Source organism: Mustelus asterias, chromosome 27 (genome assembly GCF_964213995.1).
Source record: "Mustelus asterias chromosome 27, sMusAst1.hap1.1, whole genome shotgun sequence".
Lineage (NCBI taxonomy): Eukaryota > Metazoa > Chordata > Chondrichthyes > Carcharhiniformes > Triakidae > Mustelus > Mustelus asterias.
The window spans coordinates 42,645,053-42,665,723 of record NC_135827.1 but is presented as its reverse complement, the minus strand read 5'-3'; the positions used below and the strand labels follow the sequence as shown (position 1 = coordinate 42,665,723).

Here is a 20,671-nt window from a genome sequence, read left to right as displayed (position 1 = left end):
TTACCAGCACTGCTGCTTTTCAATCACCCCTCTCAGCTTGCTCCAGTGGATCAATGAGACACAGAGTCCCCGTCCCTGGGAACAGCCCGTAGACACAGAGTCCCCGTCCCTGGGAACAGCCCGTAGACACAGAGTCCCCATCCCTGGGAACAGTCTGTAGAGCACAGAGTCCCCATCCCTGGGAACAGCCCGTAGACACAGAGTCCCCGTCCCTGGGAACAGCCCATAGACACAGAGTCCCCGTCCCTGGGAACAGCCCGTAGACACAGAGTCCCCGTCCCTGGGAACAGTCTGTAGACACAGAGTCCCCGTCCCTGGGAACAGCCCATAGACACAGAGTCCCCGTCCCTGGGAACAGTCTGTAGAGCACAGAGTCCTGTGTCACGGAACTGCTTGGGATGAACCTCGACAAGTACCACTGCATCTCACTCCAGACCTTCTTTGCAAAGGCACATTGCAAGTTGGTCTGTGAGGATATCAAGAGGCTGCTGGAAGTCACAAGGTTGAGAAGTTAGAGTTTCAATTCTCCACCCAAAGGACTATGTTCCAGCATCATGTGATCATTCCAAGTTTCTGTGTTAAAGCGGTGGCAGGTGTATGTTTAGAGGGAAATTTGTTTGAACCATAGAACCATAGAAAATTACAGCTCATAAACAGGCCTTTTGGCCCTTCTTGTCTGTGCCGAACCATTTTTTGCCTAGTCCCACTGACCTGCACTTGGACCATATCCCTCCACACCCCTCTCATCCATGAACCCGTCCAAGTTTTTCTTAAATGTTAAAAGTGACCCCGCATTTACCACTTTATCCGGCAGCTCATTCCACACTCCCACCACTCTCTGCGTGAAGAAGCCCCCACTAATATTCCCTTTAAACTTTTCTCCTTTCACCCTTAACCCATGCCCTCTGGTTTTTTTCTCCCCTAGCCTCAGCGGAAAAAGCCTACTTGCATTCACTCTATCTATACCCATCAAAATCTTATACACCTCTATCAAATCTCCCCTCAATCTTCTACGCTCCAGGGAATAAAGTCCCAACCTATTCAATCTCTCTCTCTCTAACTCAGCTTCTCAAGTCCCGGCAACATCCTTGTGAACCTTCTCTCCACTCTTTCAACCTTATTTACATCCTTCCTGTAACTAGGTGACCAAAACTGTACACAATACGCCAAATTCGGCCTCACCAATGCCTTATATAACCTTACCATAACTTTTGATTGGAACATTTTGTAGACTTGATAAGGTTTATACAATATCATGCTTTTTGTTTGTAATTGGTACAAGTTATTACTAACTGTTAACAGTATTCTTAAACTGTGTTTGATAAAAGCTCCCTCGTGAGTCACTTGAATCAAACCTGAAGTGAATCATCTCGTGCTTATCCGAGCCGAATTCAAATTGCAAAACTGATGAATCAGGTGGACTTCATAAAACACTTTGGAGTTTCTGACCTGAATTATAACAAACGCCTCTACTTTCTCAGAAGACTAAGGAAATTTGGCATGTCCATTACGACTCTCACCAACTTTTACAGATGCCCCATAGAAAGCATTCTTTCTGGTTGTATCACAGCTTGGTATGGCTCCTGCTCTGCCCAAGACTGCAAGAAACTACAAAGGGTTGTGAATGTAGCCCAATCCATCACACAAACCAGCCTCCCATCCATTGACTCTGTCGACACTTCCCGCTGCCTCGGAAAAGCAGCCAGCATAATTAAAGACTCCACTCACCCCGGACATTGTCTCTTCCACCTTCTTCCAACGGGAAAAAGATACAAAAATCTGAGGTCACGTACCAACCGACACAAGAACAGCTTCTTCCCTGCTGCTGTCAGACTTTTGAATGAACCTACCTCGCATTAAGTTGATCTTTCTCTACACCCTAGCTATGACTGTAACACTACATTCTGCACTCTCTTGTTTCCTTCTCTATGAACAGTATACTCTGTCTGTATAGTGCGCAAGAAACAATACTTTTCACTGTATGTTAATACATGTGACAATAATAAATCAAATCAATAATTGGCTTTGGTTACCCCGTGTAGGATAATGTATTATATTGGATGTTGGATTAAAATGCTAATAAGTATATCACCACAGGAAGTGATGCAACACTTGGGTGAGGCTTTTCCCATGGTTCCCTGAGGTGTGTTTTGTAGTTCCCCCAAGGCGTGTTTTCCAGTTTCCCCGAGGCGTGTTTTCCAGTTTCCCCGAGGCGTGTTTTCCAGTTTCCCCGAGGCGTGTTTTCCAGTTCCCCCGAGGTGTGTTTTCCAGCTCCCTGAGGCTCCTCCTTGGATCCTTCCCCCTTGGAAGGATCTTCCAGTCCCTCTGATGTCTACGTCATTTTGCGGAGTTCACCCATCCCACCACTGGGGTGGCCTTTGGCGGGACTGGAAGGTCTCATTAGTGGAAAGGTCTGGAAAATCCCACCCTTGGTGCCTCGTGCAGCCTTGTGGAAGGTGAAGAGTAATTTTTGTTCCAATAAAGCTCATGCTCGATTTAATTTTAAATATTCTGAATTAGTCTAACAATACTAACAATATTACATCCAGGAACCAGTTACAAACACAGATATCCAGGGGTTCGGTCCTCATAGAATCCCTACAGAGCAGGAGGCCATTCGGCCAATCGAGTCTTCACTGACCACAATCCCACCCAGGTCCTATCCCCAGAACCCCATGCACTTACCCTAGCTAATCCCACTGACACTAAGGGGCAATTTAGCGTGGCCGATCCACCTAACCCACATGTCTTTGGACTGTGGGAGGAAACCCACGCAGACACGGGGAGAACGTGCAAACTCCACACAGACAAGCTGGGAATCGAACCCGGGTCCCTGGCACTGTGAGGCAGCAATGCTAACCCCTGTGCCGCCGTGCCACCCCGGGTCCCTGGCGCTGTGGGGCAGCAATGCTAACCCCTGTGCCGCCGTGCCACCCCGGGTCCCTGGCACTGTGGGGCAGCAATGCTAACCCCTGTGCCGCGCTGCATGTTATGTGTTGTGATTTTGGATTATTTGATGGAACAAATAGCAGACAAACAAAAAATGAGAATTTCAGACAATTTATTTCAGAGGTCTCAAATCCTACAAACTTAACAATTAATCACAAAGAATTTGTGACGAAACAGCGTGAAATGTAATCACAGAACAGCGTGCGGATAGAGAACCCACAGCTGGTCCCACTGAGCTCACAGCACCGGATACCTGGGAGTGTTTCAACTCCTGTCAATAAAACATATCAGGAAATCCTAAATCAGCTGCTGGTTACACACCTGACCGTTACTCATGTGACCATAACACACCTGACCGCTGCACGCGTGACCGCTGCACGCGTGACCGCTGCACACGTGACCGCTGCACACGTGACCGCTGCACACGTGACCGCTGCACGCGTGACCGCTGCACGCGTGACCGCTGCACACGTGACCGCTGCACACCAGTTTGTTCAACACCAGTTGGTTACATTCCTGATCATTAAGCACATGACTATTATACATCCAACCAAGCATCACGTCTCCCTATTATTTTTCCTCTTGACTTCAGAGGAGGGTGTGTAACGGGCAGATGTGTAACGGGCAGGTGTGTAATGGGCAGATGTGTAACGGGCAGGTGTGTAATGGGCAGGTGTGCAATGGGCAGGTGTGTAACGGGCAGGTGTGTAACGGGCAGGTGTGTAATGGGCAGGTGTGTAACGGGCAGGTGTGTAACGGGCAGGTGTGTAATGGGCAGGTGTGTAACGGGCAGGTGTGTAACGGGCAGGTGTGCAATGGGCAGGTGTGTAACGGGCAGGTGTGCAATGGGCAGGTGTGTAACGGGCAGGTGTGCAATGGGCAGGTTTGTAACGGGCAGGTGTGCAATGGGCAGGTATGCAATGGGCAGGTTTGTAACAGGCAGGTGTGTAACGGGCAGGTGTGTAATGGGCAGGTGTGAAATGGGCAGGTGTGCAAAGGGCAGGTATGCAATGGGCAGGTATGCAATGGGCAGGTGTGTAACGGGCAGGTGTGTAACAGGCAGGTGTGCAATGGGCATATTTGTAACGGGCAGGTGTGCAATGGGCAGGTTTGTAACAGGCAGGTGTGCAATGGGCAGGTTTGTAACGGGCAGGTTTGTAATGGGCAGGTGTGTAACGGGCAGGTGTGCAATGGGCAGGTGTGTAACGGGCAGGTGTGCAATGGGCAGGTGTGTAACGGGCAGGTGTGTAACGGGCAGGTGTGTAACGGGCAGGTGTGTAATGGGCAGGTGTGTAATGGGCAGGTATGTAACGGGCAGGTGTATTCAGCCTCTTTGCTTTATTCTTCGATAGAAACCAGGAAATTCCATCCAACTGACTCCTGACAGTCCTCGAGCTTTTTCCCTCAACTTCCTAACTCCCCATTCCAGGTATTCCTCACTCTTTATGGAAAGGAGTATTCCTGACATTAGATACTGTTCATCTTACCGTGCACTTCAGTTTTTCATTATTTATTTTTTAGTTTGTGGGCGTCGGCGGCTGGCCAACTTTTATTTCCCACTCCTAATTACCCCTTGAGAAGGTGGAGGTTGAGCTGCTGCCTTGAACCACTGCAGTCCGTGTGGTGTTAGGGAAGGAGTTCTTGGAATTTAATCCAGAGACAGTGAAGGAACGGCGATATATTTCCAAGTCTGGATGGTGAGTGGCTCGGTGGGGAACTTGCAGGTGGGGGTGTTCCCAGGTACCTGCTGCTGTCCTTCTAGATGGTAGCAGTTGTGGATTTGGAAGGTGCTGCCTAAGGATTCACAGTATTTATATGGTTAATCTGGTTCAGTTTCTGGTCAATGGTAACCCCCAGGATGTTTATATTCGGTGATGGTAACACCATTGAATGTCAGGTGGCGACGGTTAGATTCTCTCTTATTGGTGATGGTCATTGCCTGGCATTTGTGTGGCGTGAATGTTACTGCCACTTGTCAGCCCAAGCCTGGATATTGTCCAGATCTTGCTGTGTTTGAACATGAACTGCTTCAGTATCTGAGGAGTCACGAATGGTGCTGAACATTGTGCAATCATCGGCGAACATCCCCACTTCTGACCTTATGACGGAGGGAAGGTCATTGATGAAGCAGCTGAAGATTGTTGGGCCTCAGACACTCCCCTGAGGGACTCCTGCAGCGATTTCTTGGAACTGAGATGACTGACCCTCCAGAACCACAACCATCTTCTTATGTGCCAGGTATGACTCCAACCAGTGGAGAGTTTGCCCCCTGATACCCATTGATTCCAGTTTTGCTAGGGCTCCTTGATGTCACACTCGGTCGAATGCAGCCTTGATGTCAAGGGCTGTCACTCTCACCTCACCTCTGGAATTCAGCTCTTTTATCCATGTTTGAACCAAGGCTGTAATGAGGTCAGGAGCTGAGTGACCCTGGCAAAACCCAAACTGGGTGCCATTGAGGTTATTGCTGAGCAGGTGCTGCTTGATAGCGCTGTCGATGACCCCTTCCATCACTTTACTGATGATCGAGAGTAGACTGATTGGGTGGTTGGATTTGTTCTGCTTTTTGTGTGCAGGACATACCTGGGCAATTTTCTACATTGTTGGGTAGATGCCAGTGTTGTAACTGGACTGGAAGAGCTTGGCGAGGGGAGCGGCAAGTTCTGGAGCACAAGTCTTCAGTACTATTGCCGGAGTGTTATCAGGGCCCATTGCCTTTGCAGTATCCAGTGCCTCCTACCGTTTCTTGATATCACGTGGAGTGAATCGGATTGGCTGGAGACTGGTATCTGAGATGCTGGGGACCACTGGAGGAGGCCGAGCTGGATTATCCACTCGGCACTTCTGGCTGAAGATTGTTGCATCTGGAATCTGAAGATGTTCAGTTGGCAAACCCACGACCACTTCCATCTCGAAGGACAAGAGCAGCAGATACCTGGGAGCACCACCACCTGCAAATTCCCCTCCAAGCCACTCACCGTCCTGACTTGGAAATATATCGCCGTTCCTTCACAGTCACTGGGTCAAAATCCTGGAATTCCCTCCCTAACGGCATTGTGGGTCAACCCACAGAACATGGACTGCAGCGATTCAAGAAGGCAGCTCACCACCACCTTCTCAAGGGCAATTAAGGATGGACAATAAATGCTGGCCAGCCAGCAATGCCCCACGAATGAATTAAAAAATAATTAGCCTGTGTGAAAGGAAGTGACTCATTCTCATTGTCTGCGCGGATCCCTGTAATTGTTAGCGGTGGAAGCAGCTGCATTTACTCACTCTCCTCTCGGAGGAATTAATGGACTGAATATTGTCCATTAATTGGTGGTGGGTGAGTGGAATTGGCTGCTGTCAGTGGTGGTGGAGGCAAACTCGATAGGGTCTTTTAAGAGACTTCTGGATGAGTACATGGGACTGAATAGGATTGAGGGTTATAGGTAAGCCTATATATATAAGCCTAGGTAGGTAGGGACATGACCGGCGCAACTTGTGGGCTGAAGGGCCTGTTTGTGCTGTATTTTTTCTATGTTCTATGTTCTAATATTGACTTTGGAATTGTATTCCACATAACCCGAACCAAAACACACAAACCATTGGCCCTCTGGACTGATATTTGAAGCTAAATGGACAGTTTATATCCACGCTGCTACCAGCGTTTTAAACACCAGAAAAAAGCAAAACAATTTTTCGAAGCAAAGCTTAAGATTCATCGTAACTTCAGTTTGGTTCCAGCCTTTGCTGCGTATTCAAACCGAGACTAAAGATTCCAGCAAAGAATGGGGTCCACATCCCCCGCTGGGAAAGCTCCCTCTTGTTACAGGAACAATATGTAAAATAGCAACAAAAAGCTGAACTAGATAAAAAAATTAAAATATAGAAACAGAAATAAAGATTAAAATAAAGATTCACCAACTCTTTTACAAGATGATGTGGAGATGCCGGCGTTGGACTGGGGTGAACACAGTAAGAAGTCTCACAACACCAGGTTAAAGACCAACAGGTTTATTTGATATCACGAGCTTTCAGAGCACTGCCCCCTCATCAGGTGAGTGACTCCGAAAGCTCCTGTTGCATTTTAACCTGGTGTTGTGAGGCTTCTTACTTTTACAAGATGAGAAATGTCTCTGTCGGAATCTCAAACCAGCTTCTGAGTTATTATATTGAGTTGGATTATTCCCCAGTGTCCCAGAACCCACCTTCCCCCACCCTCACCCACACAGACCCCACCCACACAGACCCCTCACCTACCCAGAGACCATCTCCACCTCCCCCCCCCCCCACCCCACCCGGACCCCCACTCCCCTGGAGACCACCCCCCTCCCCCTCACCCAGACACCCCCTCCCCACCAGACCCCTCCGATCCCCCTCACCCAGAGCCCCCACCTCCCCAGAGCCTCCCCCACCCAAAGCCCTCCCTCACCCAGAGCCCCCCCTCCCCCACCCAGAGCCCCCCTCCCCCATCACCCAGAAACCCCCCTCCCTCAGAGCCCTCCTTCCTCCTCAGCCAGACCCCCCCCTTACCCAGACACCCCCTCCCCCCTCAGCTGGACACCCCCTCATCCAGAGCCCCCACCCCCCCAGAGCCCCCATCCTCCCAGAGACCCCCTCACCCAAAGCCCCCCTCCCCCCAGAGCCCCCTCCCCCCCAGAGCCACCTCCCCCCTCAGCCAGACCCCCCCTCCCCCTCCCCCTCACCCAGAGCCCCCTCATCCCCCAGAGCCCACCCTTTCTAGAACCTTCCCCTCCCCATTCTGTCTCCCCAGAGGTCCCCCGCCACCCCCCTGCGTCTCTCCCATTTGATTATTTCTCTGACTGCACAGCTGAGAATTGCTGAATGATATTCATCTAAAGAATCCACAAAATAGTCATCAACTTTCCGAGTTAACCATGAACTGGCTGAGGGGTGAACCCGCACCTTGTAAGATCAGGCTGTCAGTGAGGAGACTGGGTTATTTAAACTGACCTCAACAACAGCCAAAGGAAACAAGCACATTGACAGACAGAGTGACTGAAGAGATCTCCAAGACTGCCTCATGGTTCCTGCAGCCTTGCTCCCTGCCCTGTGAGTTTTATACCTTCAGGCGGGGAGAGAGCTGGCTGTATTCACAGCTTCCCCGTCGATTGCCAAGATGCTGGAAACACAAAACAACAGTTTTACAATTCACAATTCGAAGATAATTCACTTCCTCCAATCCACAGTCAGACTCACATTAGTTAGAACTACAAGTTTAAAAGCATCTTCCTTCCCATTGACCCAGGCTGCAGGTCCGCAGGGTGCGGGACCCCAGGGTTCTGGTCCCCAGTGTTCGGGTCCCCAGGGCGCGGGTCCCCAGGGCGCGGGTCCCCAGGGCGCGGGTCCCCAGGGCGCGGGTCCCCAGGGCGCGGGTCCCTAGGGCGCGGGTCCCCAGGGCGCGGGTCCCCAGTGTTCAGGTCCCCAGGGTTCGGGTCCCCAGGGTTCGGGTCCCCAGGGCGCGGGTCCCCAGGGCGCGGGTCCCCAGGGTTCGGGTCCCCAGGGCGCGGGTCCCTAGGGCGCGGGTCCCCAGGGCGCGGGTCCCTAGGGCGCGGGTCCCCAGGGCGCGGCTCCCTAGGGCGCGGGTCCCCAGGGCGCGGGTCCCCCCCCCCCAATCCAGCTACCTCTGTGTCTCACCAATCACAGGAGCCAGGCGGAACGTTTCCTTGGGATTTCGCTCACTCGGCTCCATTCCCATTCAACTCACTGACTGGAAATATCCCAATATTCAAGGATATGGGAACGTGCGGGAAAATAGGATTAGTGCGCCTTTAGTGGTCGTTATTGTCAGAGCAGACTCGATGGGCTGAAGGGCAATGACAATTTGGTTGAGTTTTTTGAGGAGGTGACAAAAAGGATTGACGAGGGAAGGACCGTGGATGTCGTCTATATGGATTTTAGTAAAGCGTTTGACAAGGTCCCTCATGGTGCAAAAGGTTAAATCTCACGGGATAAAAGGTGAGCTAGCTAGATGGGTGGAGAACTGGCTTAGCCATAGAAGACAGAGGGTAGCAGTGGAGGGGTCTTTTTCTGGTTGGAGGTCTGTGACTAGTGGTGTTCCGCAGGGCTCTGTACTGGGACCTCTGCTGTTTGTGATATATATAAATGATTTGGAGGAAGATGTAGCTGGTGTGATCAGTAAGTTTGCGGATGACACAAAGATTGCTGGAATTGCGGATAGTGATGAACATTGTCAGAGAATACAGCAGGATATAGATAGGCTGGAACATTGGGCGGGGAAATGGCAGATGGAATTTAATCCAGATAAATGCGAAGTGATGCATTTCGGCAGATCTAATGTAAGGGGGAGCTATACAATAAATGGCAGAACCATCAGGAGTATAGACACACAGAGGGACCTGGGTGTACAAGTCCACAGATCCTTAAAGGTGGCAGCACAGGTGGAGAGGGTGGTGAAGAAGGCATATGGCATGCTTGCCTTTATTGGACGGGGCATAGAATATAAAAGTTGGCATATGATGTTGCAGCTGTATAGAACGCTGGTTAGGCCACATTTGGAGTACTGCGTCCAGTTCTAGTCGCCACACTACCAGAAGGACGTGGAGGCTTTGGAGCGAGTACAGAAAAGGTTTACCAGGATGTTGCCTGGTATGGAGGGTCTTAGCTATGAGGAGAGATTGGGTAAACTGGGGTTGTTCTCCCTGGAAAGACGGAGGATGAGGGGCAACCTAATAGAGGTGTATAAAATTATGAAGGGCATAGATAGGGTGAACAGTGGGAAGCTTTTTCCCAGGTCAGAGGTGACGAACACAAGGGGTCACGGGTTCAAGGTGAGGGGGGCAAGGTTCAACACAGATGTCAGGGGGACGTATTTTACACAGAGGGTGGTGGGGGCCTGGAATGCGCTGCCGGGCAAGGTGATTGAGGCGGACACGCTGGGATGGTTTAAGACTTATCTAGATAGCCACATGAACAGACTGGGAATAGAGGGATACAAACGAATGGTCTAGTTGGGCACATGGGTGGCACGGGCTTGGAGGGCCGAAGGGCCTGTTCCTGTGCTGTATTGTTCTTTGTTCTCTCTGTGTGTGCTGAACATTAACAACTTTGTCCAAAACTTTGATTTACACAACAAGCACTTACTGACAAGTGTCCTTACCTGATACACATCGTTCTGCTCCTGGGCCACAAGGATCTGCTTCTCAGAAACTAGAAGAAAAATAAAGGAGATCAATAATCTGAGAAAAAGCATTAACTCCACCAATCATCAAAGATCACAGAATCTGTCTGCAATGCTTACTCACAGAATCATAGAATCCTACAGTGCAGAAGGAGGCCATTCGGCCCATCGAGTCTGCACCAACCACAATCCCACCCAGGCCCTACCCCAGAACTCCATGTATTTACCCTAGCTAGTCCCCTTGACACTAAGGGGCAATTTAGCACGGCCAATCCACCTAACCCGCACATCTTTGGACTGTGGGAGGAAACCGGAGCACCCGGAGGAAACCCACGCAGACACGGGGAGAATGTACAAACTCCACACAGACAGTGACCCGAGGCTGGAATCGAACCAGGGTCCCTGGTGCTGTGAGGCTGCAGTGTTAACCATTGTGACACCGTGCCGCCCATAGTCATGGCAACTTAAAAGGCAAATGTAATCCAATGTCACCGTGGCCTTTTTGTCAAAGTAGAGCACAGTGTAAACAGTTAACATTACTGTTTATCTGGAGGAACCGTGTTCATTCCGGGAATAGCTCAGGAAGGATTTTCTGCCTTTGGGGAGTGGATGTGACACCAGGATCTACCTGGGATTTACAGGGTGTGGCGTAGAGGCTAAACTTCCATTCCTTATGTTTGGAGATTGAGGAGGTCTAATTGAAATGTTTAAAATGCTGAAAGGTTTCATAGCATAGAGACAGAGAAATTAAAAACTAATTCCTGTGGTGAGGGTGGGGAGGGCAGAACAGGGAGCAGGAGCATCGAGTGAGAGCCAGGCTGTTCAGGGTGATGTCAGGGAGCCCGCCCTCACACAATGGAGCAGAATTCCGGAACTAATCTCCAGTGTCGCAGTTGGAAAGGCAGCAGCATTGAGTTCAGTCTGAGAACTTCAAGGTCCCGTTTCCCTGCCTGGTGATCCCAGCCAGGGATGGAGTAGATGCTGTGATTTCTCTCAGTGAGTCTGGCTTTGAGAAGAGATGTTATGTTTCTAGTCACTGTGCAGTGAACCATAATAGAATGGAATCAAAGCTGCCTCTGTCATGGGCGCTGTGCCAGAGTGGTACTCCATGGGGGGGAGGGCGATCAGGAGAGGATAAGGGGTAATTAGAAAAATGAAAGCAGTATCGCACCTTGAGAGGCTTTGTCCCTGTTTGAAGAGGTCACACAATAAATGGCCAAAGCAATGAAGACGGTGGCAATGATATCTCCAACCACAATCCCAGAGATAGTGCCGGGATCCAACTCCACACAATTCCTACAAACTGAAATCAAGAAGAGGCTAAAACACCTGTCATATTTATTTCTCTTTTTAACTTTATCAATTATTTCATTTTTGTCTGGGGGGGGGGGGGGGCTGGGTCGGGGGGGGTGGTGGGATGGGGAGGATGGGGGTGGGGGGTGGGAGGGAGTGGGGGGTGAGAGGGGGTGGGGGTGTGGGTGGAGGGGTGGAGGGGTGGGGGGTGGGAGAGGGTGAGATGGGGTGGATGGAGGGGTGGGGGTGGGCAGGGGTGCGTGGGGGGTGGGTGGGGGTTTGGATGGGGGTGGGGGCTGGTGGGGGCTGAGTGGTGGGGTGGGGGCGTAGGGGTGGGGGCGTAGGGGTGGGGGGGTGGGTGCGGGGATGGGTGCGGGGATGGGTCCGGGGATGGGTGCGGGGATGGGTGCGGGGATGGGTGGGGGTGAGGGCTGGGTGGGGGCTGGATGGGGGGGGGGGGCGGTGTACAACACCAGATTCAGATAGATCCCCCACTATCCTCACCATCTGCCCAGCTCCCAAATCAAACAGAATATTGTCCCAATAAGAAGCTGTTACAGCAGCATGGAGGCCACACACTGACTAACGACACGAAACACATTCAAACAGTAACAGAAAATAACTTACGTTTGATAAACACAAAAGCAGAGAATCTTTCATGACTGTCAGAGCAGCTGTATTCTCCAGTGTCACTGTCTGACAGCTTTGATAGTTTGATATTCCCATTATCCGTCAGCCTCTCATACATCACTCCATCCTTTTCCCAGAGTTTAGTCCTTGGGCATTCCAGAATGATTCCAGTTGCCTCCTGCTTGATCACTGGCAAACAAAGTACAGACACTGACGAACTGTCCGACACTTACAGCCAGCCAGTTGCTGGGGTCACTAAATCTCAGGTCAAAGTTTGTGTCAGATGTTGAACAGGAAAAAAGGTTAAGAACGAAAGGAGAGGGGAATGAACCAATCCCATTTCACTGACATTTCCAACTGGTTAAAGCTTCAGACAAGCTTTCCCGGAGCTGAGAGTTCAAATACCCTCAAGTCAAGTTGGGAATCGAATTCATGAAATCCAGTGATTTGGAGCTGAAATCACCACAAAAGCTGCTGAATTGTCATAAATATCTCACTGCTTCCTGGATTCCTCTCAGACTGGGACCTGACACCTTTACCCAGTCTGTTACTGAGATCCACTCCTTAACTGGATTGGACAGCAGTGATTTAACATGACAGTTCCACCTTCCCAGGAGGGAAGGAATGCTGACCTGACCAGCGACACCCACATTCCAGAAAATAATAAAAATATTCCAGATTTTCAAAACCTCAGTTCAAAAGGAAGCGAGGGTTATTTAAACTCAGATTCTGTCATTTTGCTGCACAGTATTTTATTTAATTATTTCACTCACTGATGTGAATGTGTGTGGGGAGTGGAACAGATACGGAAAGTTATTAGACCCCCCCAATCATTTCAGGGAAAACTGTGTTGCATCCTCTGTGCCTTCATTTCATTTTTCTTTTCAATGAGTTCCGGGAGTTGTTGAGGATTAAGATGCCATATATACCATATTTACCATATACATAGACGATCTGGAGGAGGGGACCGAGTGTAGGGTAACAAAGTTTGCGGATGATACAAAGATGAGTGGGAAAGCGAATTGCGTGGAGGACACAGAGAGTCTGCAGAGAGATTTGGATAGGCTAAGTGAGTGGGCAAGGATCTGGCAGATGGAGTATAACGTTGACAAGTGTGAGGTTATCCACTTTGGAAGGAATAATAGTAAAATGGACTATTATTTAAAAGGCGAAAAATTACAACATGCTACTGTGCAGAGGGACCTTGGGGTCCTTGTGCATGAATCGCAGAAACTCAGTTTGCAGGTGCAGCAGGTAATCAAGAAGGCAAATGGAATGTTGGCCTTTATCGCGAAGCGGATGGAGTATAAAAGCAGGGAGGTCTTGCTGCAATTGTACAGGGTACTGGTGAGGCCGCAACTGGAGTACTGTGTGCAGTATTGGTCCTCTTATTTGCAGAAGGATGTATTGGCCTTGGAGGGAGTACAGAGAAGGTTCACCAGGTTGATACTGGAGATGAGGGGGTTAGCTTATGAGGAGAGATTGAGTAGATTGGGCCTGTACTCATTGGAGTTTAGAAGGCTGAGGGGAGATCTTATAGAGACATATAAGATAATGAAGGGGCTCGACAGGGTAGAGGCAGAGAGATACTTTCCACTTAGAAAGGAAACAAGAACTAGAGGACACAGCCTCAAAATAAGGGGGAGTCAGTTTAGAACAGAGTTGAGGAGGAACTTCTTCTCTCAGAGGGTAGTGAATCTCTGGAATTCTCTGCCCATTGAAGCAGTGGAGGCTACCTCGTTAAATATGTTGAAGTCACAGGTAGATAGATTTCTGATCGATAAGGGAATTAAGGGTTATGGGGAGCGGGCGGGTAAGTGGAACTGAACCCACTATCAGATCAGCCATGATCTTATTGAATGGCGGGGCAGGCTCGAGGGGCTAGATGGCCTACTCCTGCTCCTATTTCTTATGTTCTTATGTTCTTATGACATTGAAGGGAATATTTAACACTTGGAAGAAACTGCAACACCTCATCCTAGCCAGTGATATCAAAGAGCGAATGTTAAACTGAAATCTCTCCTTGCAGCGCGCAGGGCCCATCTCAGCCCCTGGCACCTGTACACAATGCTGAAGGAAAGAGTGAGGAAGGTTAGTCACCTCCCCGATACAGATAATGCACCAACATCAGAAACATTCAAGGCTGAAGATTCTGATAAAACACTAATTCCAAATCTTCACATTTCTGACTTCAAGTTATTTCTGACCAAAAAGATAAAAATATCAAAAAACTGCTTACCGAGCATCCCTTGAGAAAGCCCTGGATTAAAAAGAAAGCAAGATATCAGTTACTATTAGAATAAAGATTTCAGTTGTAGCTTAAATTTAAAAATGAAATCTGATTCCGGTGGCAGATACATTAATCTTCACACGGGTAGAATTCTAATATCATGAGTGATCACAGTTAATATCGGATCCCTTTAGAAACCAAGAGTTCATCTCCACAGATCTTGACTTATCTGCCCAACATCCGTCTGTTCAGTGCAAAACCAGTTAAACGATTATAAAATTGAGTCTATGAACAGCCCAATATCCCAGCAGCAGACTCTGCCGACAAGATACTCTGAAAAGTGGCCAAAGTTCTGGCTGCCAATGCAGAGCTGCACATTTCCTGGAATTTTCTAATCCAAGAAAACAGATTTGGAGCCAATTTCAATTTTAACGATTGTGACGAAAATGCTTTAACAAACTTTAAATTTCTATTACGTTGGGGCGATGATTTGCAAAGCAGTGACATTGGAGTTGGATGAAACCACCAGTGTGTTAGACAGCCTGAGTAGAAGCTGCAAATGATAAACCAATCACACCTCCATCATCAAAGACTTTTTATTAAATAGTGCTTGTGACACACTTTCAACTTGATACAGGTTCATTCCATACTTCCCTGGAAACATTGAGAGGTGGCAGAATGTTCTAGACTGTTCATTACAAATGTGAATATGTTCCAATTGTCTGGATGTGGCAGCAAAACCATTGAAAGGTTTATTTATGAACAGCAAGGCCAGATGTACAGATTTCCTTCTGAAAGATTGTCAAATATCATTGAGATTTTCTGGGATGTAAATTATTGAACAAATGGACACAGTGGTTTCAGACACAAACCTTCGCTTTAAAGACACTCAGTGGAGATTATTTACACTCTCGTCTAATTAAAAATCCAGCAAACACGGCCTTTATTATAATATTATAATCCCCTCCAAAACAGGACATCAAACAAAATAACACAGCAGCTGTAAGTATTGCCTATATCTCCTTGAAGAAAATCACACCAAATACAGTCTATGCACGTCTATTATTACAGCCATGTCTCACTGCACAGAAGCCAGGGATTTATATGCATTTATCAATGTATAGACACGTGGATTAACAGTTACCACCCGGGTGACCTGACTGACTGAGAGTTCCAAAGAACAGGCAAACTGAAATAAAAGCTCCCTATTAGCCAGAACTAGGACCCAAAGACTAATTCTCAGGAATTGCACAGGATATCTGCTGGAAATTATAATACTTCTACAAGAAATTAGCGTAAAGTTTGGAAACAGTGACAGACAGACAGACTCTGATGAGAAAATGAGTGGAGGGTTGCTGCAGTTACCAACTCTGGGTGGATATATTCCTACAGCTCCATCACCCAATCAAAAAGCCATTCCCATCTCCAGCATTTCATGGAAGGATCGGCTGAAAATGGTCGAAGGAAAATGAGAAATGCGGAAATTCTGAATTTCGCTTTGATTTTCCTCCCAGCAACACCCAGGAGAATAATTCTAAATTTCTGGAAACTCCAGGCCACGCCTGGAGGGTTGGCAGCTCTCCGGCCTGTGTGTGTGATGTCAAGGCAAAGATTGATGGTAATTTGTGAAGCATCGGATTCTACACAATGGAATTTCACAGAATTCACATTTAAAGGATGTTTCCACCGATCTCCCAGACTCAGTCTTGCGTTTGTGTTTCGAGCACTCACGACACACTTTCTTCCTGCCGTCTATTTTGACTATATTGTGCGCACTGGGGTTGCTGAAGCTCACTGGATATCTGCTTTCCAATGACAAAGACATTCTCCCTTTCCTGCTCACACCTGCTGAATAATCTCCACGGAGAATCTTGGCCAGAGATATTCTGAAGTTCAGGTGATCATAGCGACTTGGGAGCGGAGGGTCATGAGATGACTTTTTGAAAATCAGCCAAGCATTCACAATAGTAATGTTCATTAAATACCACAAAACGCATCTCCACCACTTTTTAGACGGACGGCCCACAGGGTAATAGCTTCTCATCTGATCAGAAAGATCAACACCGCCCATGTACTTATTATATTCAATCACAGATTGAGGTTTAACTGTCCCAGAACATGCAATCATTTTAGCATTTTGATTTGTCGAGAGTGTGGCTACTTGTCTCTATCTTTCCAAATGGTTAATAATAAAGAGCCTTTCTGAAAGAACTGAACAGCTCCTTGTTTCTTTAAGGTTATTTTCCTGGCCGCAGCAGGCAGTCCTTTGCGGTTAAGGTGTGTTGTTGAACAGGATTTTGTGCCACAGAATTCAAGGTGTTCCATCAAGGCAGGACTTGTGAAAAAACGATCAAAGTATATGTGGTGATTCCGGTGGAAATAAGGGTGGCAGAGATCCATCACCACATCATAGCCAAGGCTGTTGTGTGATCCAGTTCTCCGCCGTCCAGTGTAGATGCTAAAGTTCAGGCAGTAGCCAGTCTCTGCTTCACATAACATCCAAACTTTCAAACCCCACTTGGTGGGTTTAGCTGGGGCATACTGTTTGAAATAGAGTCTCCCTTTGAAGGCTACCATACCTTCATCAACACTTAGCTCACGTTTCGGACGGTAGCATTGGCCAAAATGGCAGCGCACAACCTCCATCAGAGTCCGGACTTTAAAGATGGGGTCATGACTGGGGTCTGATTTCCCTGGGGCTCCTTGGTTATCTCGCAAATGCAGATACTGATTCAGTTTCCAGAACCTATCTCTGGAAATGGTGGAAGCAATCCATGGGCAGCGCAAGGCCGAATCCTGGCTCCAATACAGACAGATACGAGGCAGTTGTTTAATCCCCATCATTATGTTGATAGCCAGAAAGGCTTTGATTTCACGGGAATCAGTGAGAATCCAGCAGGGGTCCCTTTTTCCCGCTCTCTCCTGGCATTGTGCGGCATAGCGGTTAGTCTCTTCTGCAATGGTGTCATACACGGTGTTTGGCCAGAGTAAGCTGAAGTAATCCAGGGGGTTAGCCGTCCCCGGGAGATGGTGCTGGGGGCCACTGGATTCACTGAAGGGCGGCACATCAACATTTTCAATTATTTTGCTCCAATCTCCATGCTGCTGGTTCCCACCCTCACTCCCATTGGCTGCTGCCAGCCTTTCAGTAACAATGTCCACAGCGCTCCCAGAATCCATGGCAATTTGCGAGCTCAACACCCAACTGGAAACATCTGTTTCAAACCCCAAAACACTGCCTCCACTGACTGAGTCCAACAACACCATGCTGTGGAAAACAAGAGTTTACAACCGGGATTTAGTGATACCTTTGCATAAATTCACCCCAGTAACCTGGTTACATTCTTTGTGAATCATTTACTCTGCATTAGAAAAAATCTAATTCTGCATTCCACACAGGGAAATATTCAGAGATCAAAACATCCCAAACTCCAAATCATTTCCCCAATAACAGTGTCCAGTTTGTCTGTTTAATCCAAACTGAATTATCTGACAGCAGAGGTGAGCTGGTGGTGAACATCCTGAGGGAGCTGCTGCCAACAGAATTCCCTCCTGAAAGGGGCCCTTACCCTTCTGATCTTGTGCTTTCCCAGTATGAAATTTCAGCCTTTCCTGTATTATAATATACCCGGTGTCACCGTGTACCCGGTGTCGCCGTGTACCCGGTGTCGCCGTGTACCCGGTGTTGCCGTGTACCCGGTATTGCCGTGTACCCGGTGTCGCCGTGTACCCGGTGTCGCCGTGTACCCGGTGTCGCCGTGTACCCGGTGTCGCCGTGTACCCGGTGTCGCCGTGTACCCGGTGTCGCCGTGTACCCAGTGTTGCCGTGTACCCAGTGTTGCCGTGTACCCAGTGTTGCCGTGGACCCAGTGTTGCCGTGTATCCGGTCATAGGGTCATAGGTTCAAGGTGAGGGGGGGGAGGTTTAACACGGATATCAGAAGGACATATTTTACACAGAGGGTGGTGGGGGTCTGGAATGCGCTGCTGGGCAAGGTGGTGGAGGCGGACACACTGGGAATGTTTAAGACTTATCTAGATAGCCACATGAACGGAGTGGGAACGGAGGGATACAAAAGAATGGTCTAGTTTGGGCCAGGGAGCGGCGCGGGCTTGGGGGGCCGAAGGGCCTTTTCCTGTGCTGTATTGTTCTTTGTTCTTGAAACTCAGTTTTGGATACATTGGGTGCTTTGTGCGCACGCGCGCCGGGCGGCCGCCCTCAGGAGCGCGCGGGGCCGCGGGCACGCGGGCGGGTCCGGAGCGCGCGGGGCGGGACGGCGCGGGGCGGGTGCGCGCGGAGAGGGTTAGAGGTTGTTCATGTTAAAAGTTTGGAAACTGATGAAACTTTTCAGCAGAAACTTCCCCAGGAAACTTCGCTGCTTTAATATTAAAATAAACATTTCAATCAATGCCAAATATTCCCAAAATAATCTCCCAATGTTTCAAAATAGAGACAGGAATCCGGATGAATTGAACACCTTCAGGATTTGAAGCTGGTGGATCTGTTCCCTTTCCCTGATGCTGCGATTGGGAAAGTTCTGCTTTCTGTTCAGGGAAATTTCTAAACAACTTTCCCCAAAAATGCTTCATCTTCAGGGAATGTGAGAGAGGATTGGGGATCTGCCAGGATTGGGGATCTGCCAGGATTGGGGATCTGCCAGGATTGGGAATGTCTTTAATACCCCAGCGGCTGCTTGCTGACCACAAATAAACCCCACAATTACCCCCCACTCCCCCCGGCTCCAAACTTCAATTCCAGCGGTTCAGGGGGAAAATTAATCTTGAAATATTTTTGTAAATTGGGCAACAAACAAGCGGCGCGGTGAATACAGGAAAATTAACCTTTCCACAATTAAAAATGAAAAGTTTAGTTTAGCTTCTTGCTGATTTATTGAAACCAACACAAAATAAACGCTGCAGTTTGACAAATGTTTGGCATTTTTTCTCTGTAAATATAAAAGTTTGCTATAAAATGCTTGACTTACCGCCGAAGATTATTGTCATGCTTATCACCGTTATGAGGAGGTAAAGTTTCATCTTTTTTTTGGATCCTTTGTGAGGAAATATAAAACAAATAATAAAATGTTATTTATTTAAATGAAGAAACGATCTTCAAAAAGGGAAGGCGAGTAGAATTTGATGAAAACAGACTGAATAAAGTTTTCCACTGGGTTTAGAAACTGCCTCTGATCATTTCCCCCAGATACTAAACAGGAAAGAGGTGGTTTTCACCATTCTAGTTTTTCCATCAAACGTCAGTGTGTCGCTCAGAAGCTCGGTAATCAAGTCTCGCTGTCTCTGAAAAGGCAAAACTATTTTTAATACCCAGAAGCTGCCTTTAATCCACAAGAAACGGAACTGAAATATAAAATAACATCTCCCAACATTGAGTTCAAACTGTCAACAATGGTGACAGTTCGTGATAAATGCGAGGTAATGCATTTTGGTAGATTGAACCAGGGTAGGACTTACTCAGTTAATGGTAGGGCGTTGGGGAGAGTTACAGAATAAAAAGATTGAGGGGTACATGTTCATAGCTCCTTGAAAGTGGAGTCACAGGTGGACAGAGTGGTGAAGAAGGCATTCGGCATGCTTGGTTTCATTGGTCAGAACATTGAATACAGGAGTTGGGACATCTTGTTGAAGTTGTACAAGACATTGGTAAGGCCACACTGGGAATACTGTGTGCAATTCTGGTCACCCTATTATAGAAAGGATATTATTAAACTAGAAAGAGTGCAGAAAAGATTTACTAGGATGCTACCGGGACTTGATGGATTGAGTTATAGGGAGAGGCTGAATAGACTGGGTCTTTTTTCTCTGGAGCGTAGGAGGCTGAGGGGTGACCTTATAGAGGTCTATAAAATAATGAGGGGCATAGATCAGCTAGATAGCCAATATCTTTTCCCAAAGGTAGGGGAGTCTAAAACTAGAGGGCATAGGTTTTAAGGTGAGAGGGGAGAGATACAAAAGGGTCCAGAGGGGCAATTTTTTCTCACAGAGGGTGGTGAGTGTCTGGAACAAGCTGCCAGAGGTAGTAGTAGAGGCGGGTACAATTTTGTCTTTTAAAAAGCATTTAGACAGTTACATGGGTACGATGGGTATAGAGGGATATGGGCCAAATGCGGGCAATTGGGTTTAGCTTAGGGGTTTTTAAAAAAGAGCAGCGTGGACAGGTTGGGCCGAAGGGCCTGTTTCCATGCTGTAAACTTCTGTGACTCTGTGACTGGGACTTAGGCAGCTGGAGACTGGGCTGGAACTACAACACAAACTCAGAGCAACCTTTAGGGAGATCCCTTCTCCCTTTGGGTAAATTCCTTCTCCTTGGAATCCCTGTCTTTTGATGAATGTTTGTACCTTTTTAATCTTTTTATTTCATGTTAACAGGAATTAACTGACACAATCTGAATCCCTAGCAGCAAC

The 20,671-nt window shown here is 48.1% G+C and overlaps 1 protein-coding gene across 4 annotated transcripts in view; it reads right to left on the bottom strand.

Annotated features, from left to right (window-relative positions):
• The window catches only part of LOC144479992 (T-cell surface glycoprotein CD3 delta chain-like), a 73,548-nt gene extending 54,001 nt beyond the window's left edge, over positions 1-19,547 (bottom strand). The window contains exons 1-6 of one of the 4 annotated variants that reach the window (XM_078199143.1): positions 19,234-19,437; positions 14,259-14,279; positions 12,017-12,208; positions 11,268-11,399; positions 10,076-10,125; positions 7,741-8,077 (exon numbers count right to left, since the gene is read on the bottom strand). In XM_078199143.1, coding sequence (XP_078055269.1) covers positions 8,015-8,077; positions 10,076-10,125; positions 11,268-11,399; positions 12,017-12,208; positions 14,259-14,279; positions 19,234-19,285 — 510 coding nt within the window. In that variant the 5' untranslated portion in view covers positions 19,286-19,437 and the 3' untranslated portion in view covers positions 7,741-8,014. Of the gene's footprint in view, positions 1-7,740; positions 8,078-10,075; positions 10,126-11,267; positions 11,400-12,016; positions 12,230-14,258; positions 14,280-19,233 lie in introns of those variants that run through there. The other 3 variants (XM_078199144.1, XM_078199145.1, XM_078199146.1) reach the window with 3 other exon arrangements.
• Between the last annotated feature and the right edge of the window lie 1,124 nt (positions 19,548-20,671).